The sequence below is a fragment of the Notamacropus eugenii genome, chromosome 1, assembly GCF_028372415.1.
Source record: "Notamacropus eugenii isolate mMacEug1 chromosome 1, mMacEug1.pri_v2, whole genome shotgun sequence".
NCBI lineage: Eukaryota > Metazoa > Chordata > Mammalia > Diprotodontia > Macropodidae > Notamacropus > Notamacropus eugenii.
Window position 1 is genome coordinate 39227361 of NC_092872.1, and position 8216 is coordinate 39235576.

The window sequence follows — 8216 nt, forward strand, 5'->3', positions numbered from 1 at the left end:
AACTCACACTTTTATATGCTTTAAATCAATTCAACAAACATTTAAGTGCCTATTATGTGCAAAGACAAAATACAAAGATGAAAATAAAACCACCCATACCTTCAAGGAGCTTACATTCTCTGGTAAAGGGCACAGAGACAGAAAAAGTGCAATATATACAAAATATAAGTGAGTGCAAAGTAATTTTTAAGAAGGAGAGAGTTCTAATTATTGGAAAGGTCATATGGGAGATGGCTTCTGAGCTTTGAAGAAAACCATGGATTCTACAAGGCAGAAGCAAAGAGGGAGAGCTTTCCATACATTGGGTACCATTCATATCAGTGAAAGCAGGGAGGAAGGCAATGGGATGTCACATATGCAGAACAGCTACCAGGCCATTCTGATGGGAACAGGGTGTATGAAGGGAAGTCATGTGAAATTGTAATTAACCTTCAAACTGCAGGAACAAAAGTGAAATAGGGGATATTTTAATGACTCTGTAAAAATATTTGATGCATATGCTATTATCCCTGATGTACAGGTGAGACAGAGGCTTAGACAGATGAAGTGACTGATATAGTATCATACCATCAGTATGATGGTATGCATAAGAAGTAGAAATGATGCTCTCCAAATGATTTATAAAAGTCTAATTTTTAAAATATATATTGCATTCAGCCTGTTTTATTACATTCCAAGGCCCTCTACTCTAATGTTAAAATCATAAATACCCCCCCAAAAGATTATCAAGTACTGTGCAAATATGAAATGCCATTATTTATTAAACAATGACTTGCTGCATATAAAGTCATATATTTAGAACTAGAAGAGAAGAGATCCTCTTATCTAACCCCTTCTTTTTCAAAGATGATGAAACTTAGATCTGGACTGGATAAATTACTTGTCCAAAGCCACACAGGTAGAAGATGATAGAACTGAAAGAGTGCATGTTTCAATGGCATTGGGGCAAGTTTCACTTAGTTTTCTCCTCTGAACAATAAGAGTTAGACTAGATGGCATCTGGGATCCCTTCTAGGTCAATGATGTAAAAGGAAGTCTTTTGATACCAAATCCAAGGTACTTTCCATTGCATTACACTGTCTACCTGCTAGTTTACTTCATAGAAGCCACCTCCATCCTGTTCTTGGGCTGAACGAGGAGAGTGTTCTCTGATTCTAGGCATGTCACCAATCTCCAATAGCTCTCATCTCAAACTCCCATTAAGCAAACTCAGTCATAGGATCTTTTAAAAGGAAGAAATGACCTTTGAAATAATCAAATCCCTTCATTTTTGCTGAGAATAATAGCTACCCATCTTTGTTTTTTTTATCAGAGCCCTTGAATCAGAACAACATGACTAAATGATCTCTGGGTTCTCTTCCTATTTGAAATTCTACGATCCTTGAAGGTCAATCTATAATTTGTCACCAACACTGAAATTCTTTCTTAGAATATACTTTTTAGGAAAAAAATCTTCAGAATTTTAATAATGACTCTTGTATATAGCTCCCAAGTATGATTTCGTAAGAACAGTGTTTAATTCAAAGATTTAGCTACTTACCATTCAGCAGATGCCAGGAGAACATGAACACAAGCACAAGCAATATCCACATCTTCCTGCAACAACCTAATTATGGGGCATACAAAAAGAACATTGCTTCATCCAAATAGAATTCCATAACTAAGCGGAGGATTACTTTATATTTGTATTTCCAGGGCCTAGATGCTTAAGAAATGCTTGTTGGTTGGTTTGTTGGTTTTTCTAACTGAAATAGATATAATAGGATGATGCCTTCATCAGAAATTTGGAAAGGTAAAAAAGGAGCAGGAATATATGTTGTTGATTATTCATTCTCTTCATTGATACATTTGTCGTTTTGAGTCATTTCAGTCATGTCCCCATTTAGGGGGGACATGCTTCGTGACCCCATTTAGGACTTCTTGGCAGAGATACTGGAGTGACTTGCCTTTTCCTTCTACAACTCATTTTACAGATGAGGTATTTAGGCAAATAAGGCTAAGTGACTTGCCCAGGGTCACAGAGTTAGTAAGTGTCTGAGGCTGGATTTGACTCAGGAAGGTGTCTTACTTGATTTCAAGCCCAGTGCTCTATCAATTGTGCCACCTAGTATGTTGATATATAACACTGTGAAAAAACTTGATTATCCTAAAGAAGTCAAGGAAAAAATGCAATGAGTTCATTGGTCCAGGATTAATTTAAGTGTGTATATTTTGAAAGTGTAAAAAGTTAGGCATAATTTGTCTTCCTTTTTCCTTCATTTGTTTGTGTGCATTTGTTCATCTATCTATCTATCTATCATCTATCTATCTATCTATCTATCTATCTATCTATCTATCTATCTATCTATCTATTTATCTATGTCTGTCTGTCTGTCTGTCCATCCATCCATCCATCCATCCATCCATCCATCCATCCATCCATCCATCCATCTATCTATATTGTTTAGAGGCACTAGGTGGTCCAGTGGATAGCATGCTGTCCTTGGAATTGATAAAACTTGAATTCAAATCCTCCGCCAGATATTTATTTAGTTGTATGGTCCTGTGCAAATCACTTAACCTCTCTTAGTCTCAGTTTTCTCATGCGAAAAATAGGCATGATAATAGTGCTTACCTCACAAGATTGTTGTGAGGATCAAATGAGATGATGTATGTAAACCACTTTTCAAGTTCTAGCTATTATTTTCTCAACAAACATCTATTTTCATTCTCTCTCAGCCTTCCCATTGAAAAAAATGAAGAAGAAAAAAACCCCTTGTAACAAAAATTTGTCATTTTTGGGGGTCAATTTTACCAAACTGATGGGTTTGAGATGGAACCTCAGATTTGCTTTCATTTGTATTTCTATAATTGCTAGTTATTTAGAAAAATCTTTCATTACAGCTGTTGATAGCTTTGATTTCTTCCTTTGAAAAGTATATATTCCTATCCTTTGACTATCAATTGGGGAATGTCTCTAATTCTCATAAATTTAAGTAAGTTTCTTATATATCTTGGAAATGAGCCTTTATCAGACCCACTCGCTAGCTTCCTTCTCAACATCAGTCATTTATTACTGCAGATCAATCTCCAGTGTGTGGAATCAGGTTTAACCAAGGCATAATTATTGCTGATTACTAATTAAATTTTTCAAGCAGCAGAAAACAAAATGAAATTAATAATTTCAATCACTGTGGGGAAGTCTTTTGGGGTCAGGGACAGGTACCTTCCCTGTCCCTTATGTCATATTGTGGATGGCCACCTATGTATAAAGCTATTTGTTGTTGTTTTTTTTAAGAATTCAATGTGTTTCAGGCATCATTATTTGTTATCCTAATGAGTTCTTCCTTGCTAAGAATTTAAGAAGCATAAAAGTGAAGAATTTACGCTTTTATATTTTAAGGATTCACCTGAGAGGATACCCTCCCCTGATGATCTTTAAAAAAAAATCCTCCTTTATTCAGTAGTAACCTGTGCTCATAAGTCACTTGGATTTAAAAAGAAAAAAATTCATCACTTAGTGGTCAACCTTCTTGTGAGTATTTCTGCATTTAGTTAGGTTGACACTTCCCAAACATCAGCTCTCATTGGGATGCTTTCTTCTCTTACGTGCCCTAAACCTTAAGATGTTTCTTTAAGACCTTAGAGGTCTTAAGCCTGGCCCACTAACTGGCATCTCTATCTTGTGGTTTTATCTATAGCTGTAGTTAAACTAGGATACTGTTCATAGTCAGGCACTTTCAATTCAAAAAAAATGTTTATTAAATCCTTGCTATATGCAGGACACAGTTCTAGGTGCTGAGGTTACAAAGATAAATAAAAAGGATTTCCTCTATTGTGGAGGTTCTTAACTTGGGGTCCAAACTTTTATGCTAACTGTATCCCAATACAATTGGTTTCCTTTGTAATCCTAAGTATTTTGTTTTATGCATTTTAAAATAAAAAAGGAGTCCCTAGACTTCACAAATACCAACAAAGGGGGCATGACTACAAAAAAGATGAATTAATTCTTGACAGCACTGACAAATGGTCACTCAGCCTCTGCTTGAGATCTCCATAAATGGGAAACCCATTACCTTTCTAGGCAGACCACTGGATAATTCAAACATTAGGAAATTCATTTTTCCACTGAGCTGAAATCTGCTTCTCTCTGTTCACACCTTCTGACTCAGAGTGTCATGAAATCTGAGAAATTATGTCATAATTCCTTTGATATGTTTATCATCTCATTCAATGTTGATCATATCATATCATATTTCTTATATTACCTTAATTTTCAAATATATCCCTTTCTCATCCTCTACTCAGAAAGCCAGAAGGAAGAAAAAAGAAAAAAAATTGTAAACCAGTCAAGACGCATATCTGATGCTATATGCAATCTAATATAAAATATTAGAGGCAGCTAGTTAGCACAGTAGATAGAGCGCTGGATTCGGAAAGACTTGTGTTTATATATGGCCTCAGACACTTACTAGCTGTGTGAGCCTGGGTAAGTCACTTACCCTCTATTGACTGCCATTTTCTCATTTGTAAAATGAGTAATAGCACCTACTTCCTAGAGTTCTTGTGAGGATGAAATATATAAAGCAAGTTGCAAACCTTAACACATTGTATCAATGCTATCTGTTATTATTATTCCATACTCATTGTACCCCATCTCTGCAAAGAAAAGGAGGTGCTTTTTTTCAATTCTTCTCAAATGTAACTTTGATTGCTATAATTATGCAGTAAACTCAAACTCATGTAGCCCTTGAGAGAAAGACTATTTGACTGTAACCTTTTTGAGGGTAGGAACCATATCTTATTTAAATTTTGTTATCTCCTACCAGGACATAGTGCTCCCACATAATAGGGATAAAATAAATTCACTTATTCAATTCAATAAATATTTAATATATTTCTACTCTGGGTCAAGGTCTGGGATATGAAGAAAAAAACAAAATAATATCCATCTTCAAGTAGCTTATGTTTTCCTGGGGAAATACAGAATTTACACAAATAAATATAAGGTAATTTGAAGAAGGAGTGGGTTCTAACAACTCAAGCATCAATGTATATTTCATGGAGGATGTGGCACCCAAGATGAATCTTGAAGAAAAATGAAGATTCTTAAAGATAGAGATGAGGAAAGAGTAATTTCCAGCCACAGAGAAGAGTTGTGAATGCTAAAGGGTGGGAGATAGAACGTTAAATATAAGGAACAATTAGCAGTCTATTTTGTCTGGATCAATAAATCAACAAGCATTTATTAAACACTTACTATGTGCCAGGCAATTTGGTAAATTCTAGGATCCAAAGAAAGACAAAACTCAGTCCCTACTCTCAAGGAGTTCAGTCTAATGATGAAGATAGGGTACAGACAATTATGTACAGACAAGAGATATACTGGATCCACTGGAAATATTCAGTAGAGGAAAGGCACTAGTATTAAGGGGGATAGAAAAAGATTTCTCAAAGAAGGTAGGGTTTTACTTGGGATTTGAATGTAGAGTTTATGATCTGAAAGCTGGAGAAGCCAGATTTTGGAGAGTCCCAAATGCCAGTCTGTGGAATCAGTGTCTCTGTATTTTATCCCAAAGATCTTAGTGAACCACTAAAGGTTTTTTTCTCCCCTGGGGGTGTGGCATAGTCAGAATGGTACCTTAAGAATATTTTGGCAGTTGTGTGGAGGAAGGACTAGACTGAGGGGATAGAATGGAAGCAAGGGGACCAATTAGGAGGTTATAAACAAGTATTGGGCTTGGAGATAAGAGAGACCTAGATTTCCATTTGGTTCCTATACACCTAGCTATGAGATTTTGAACAAATCACTTTGCTTCAGGATTTTTATCTGTAAAATGGGAAAAATAATCTTAAACTACCTATTTCCCAAGACAGTTGTGAGAAGAGCGCCTTAAAGCTCTATAGAAAGGTGCTTGTTGTTGTTTATCATGTTTCAGTCATGCCTTAACTCTTCATGACCCTATTTGGGGTTTTCTTGGCAAAGATACTGGAATGGTTTGCCATTTCCTTCTCCAGCTCATTTTACAGATGAGGAAACTGAGGCAAACAGGGTTAAGTGACTTGCCCAAGGTCAAAAAGCTAGTAAGTGTCTGAGGTCAGATTTGAATTCAGAAAGATGAGTCTTCCCAATTCTAGGCCTGGCATACTATCCATTGTGCCATCTAGCTGCCCATAGAAAGGTTAGCTACTGTTAAATATTGGCAAGAAAAAAATAAAATAAACATTGGCTTCTGTTTCCCTTTCCTGAACTCAAAACTGAAAAGGAAGCAGTGTGATGTAGTAGAAAGAGAAGGATTTGAGTGTTAGGTGAATTGATGCTCTCCCAGGTTCCTTCCAGCTCTGATTCAAAGGGGAACCTTTGGCATTGTCTATCAGCATTGCTAAAAATATTACTCAATAGTGACAGCTTTTTTTATTTTTATGCTTGGTTTGGTGACATGGCCAACCTACCTCTTTTCAGTATGACTATGTGTACTGAATGTCATAGAATATAAGGGCTGAATAAGATCGGATAGTCTAACCCTTAATTCCACAGAGGAGGAATTTGAAACCTAGAAGAGATCCAGTAACTTGGCCAAGATCAGAGACAGCACTCTGTTATGAAAAAAATATCAGTGAATTTGGAGTGAGAGGATAGGCTCTCTCCTCTGCAATATATTGCCTATGTAAGCTTGGGCACGTCACTTCACCTCAGAACCTCAGTTTCCTCACCTGTAAAACAAGAGGGTAGGACTAGGGAACTTCTAGGGTCCTTTCCAGCTCTAGATGTATGAGCCTATGAAACACAGGTGGGGTTTAGATTTGGAGATGACCTCAGATAACTTCGTTTTTATAAGTGGGGAAAATGAAGCAAAGAGAGTCAATGGCTCGCCCAGGGTAACACTGCTAAAAAGAAGAGTGGAGACTAGCACCTGACTTCCAGTCTAGTGATCCTTTCATCAGCTGTTCTCTAACTCAACAGAAGATTTAGTGGAGAAACCCAGAGACAAGCAAGTGTGACAAAAGACTCCAAGGTTATTTAAGGAGCTAACTTAATCATAGCCTAGGAAAGAGACTAGGTGCTTTTGTCCTATGGAACCCCAGGGGCTCACCAACCTTAAAGTTCATTTCCATTGGCTCTTGCTTCCAATTTATCATAATCCGAATTACGCCTCCACTAGGAACCATTCTCCACAAGAGTCGTAGAATTAGGGCTGAAAGGGATCCTCGGGGTTAGATATGACAAATATTTCATTTGACGAATGAGAGAATTGAGACCCAGAGAAGCTTACTTACCCAGATTCATTCAAATAGTGGCAGAGGTGGGATCCGACGCCAATTCTGGTCCTCCTATTTCGGAGAGAAGTAAACTCTGCTTCCTCTGGCTCACAGACAAACTGCACACACAGACCTATTGATGTTCACCGGCTGGCACGGATGGAATTGCAGCTTTCAGCCAAGCTCTTACCTCCTCCTCCTTCCTTCGGGTGGTCAGATCCTTTGAGGCAAAGGTCTTTTTCAGCCCTAGTCTCCTCCCACTGGGCAGTCATCTCTTCAGCATCTAGGTCAAGTTCGGTGAAATCCTTTGGTTTCTTGTAATTCCCTGAATAAGCGTTCTATTCGTCCCATTTTCACTTTCGTTTCTCTGGAAATTGAGGAGCTGTATTAGAAATATCTGGCACTATCACTGGAACCAAGGACAGAGTATTGCATGAGGTAAACCACCCCGGTTCAGAAGAGTTAAGCCGCTTTTCTAACCCCGGGGAATCTGCTTTTTTAGGAAGCTAATTTGCCTATCAGTTTGGCTCATTAGGTTTACAACTGAAAGAGTCCTTAGAAATGATCAAATCAACTCTCTTTTTACCTAGGAGAAAACTGAAGCTGACAGAGTCAACTAACTTGCCTACGATCAAGAGAGGAAGTGGGGCTGGGGGCGGGGGTGGGGGCAGCCAACAAACTTAACATTCAAATCCATGTCCAGCTACTCCAGAAATAGTGTTATTGGCATTATGCCAATGATTAAATTAATTTTCTATATGTATTTATATATATTTTATGTACATATATACTGTGATTATACATATAGAAATATATGTACATGTATATATGTATTGTGTATTTACATATATACACACACACATACATACATACATACACCCATATTTGTGGTTCAGTCACTTCAGTTGTGTCTGAATCTTAATTATTCCATTCTGGGTTTTCTTGGCAAACATAGTGGAGTGGTTTACCATATTCTT

The 8216-nt window shown here is 37.3% G+C and overlaps 1 protein-coding gene across 3 annotated transcripts in view; it reads right to left on the minus strand.

The window, feature by feature from the left end:
* CD274 (CD274 molecule) overlaps positions 1–7732 on the minus strand; it is a 28782-nt gene extending 21050 nt beyond the window's left edge. Inside the window, exons 1-3 of one of the 3 annotated variants that reach the window (XM_072597218.1) lie at positions 7258–7732; positions 7078–7175; positions 1541–1606 (exon numbers count right to left, since the gene is read on the minus strand). In XM_072597218.1, the coding sequence (XP_072453319.1) occupies positions 1541–1592 (52 nt within the window). In that variant the 5' untranslated portion in view covers positions 1593–1606; positions 7078–7175; positions 7258–7732. The remainder of the gene's footprint in view (positions 1–1540; positions 1607–7077; positions 7176–7257) is intronic. The other 2 variants (XM_072597226.1, XM_072597211.1) reach the window with 2 other exon arrangements.
* Positions 7733–8216: the final 484 nt, after the last annotated feature.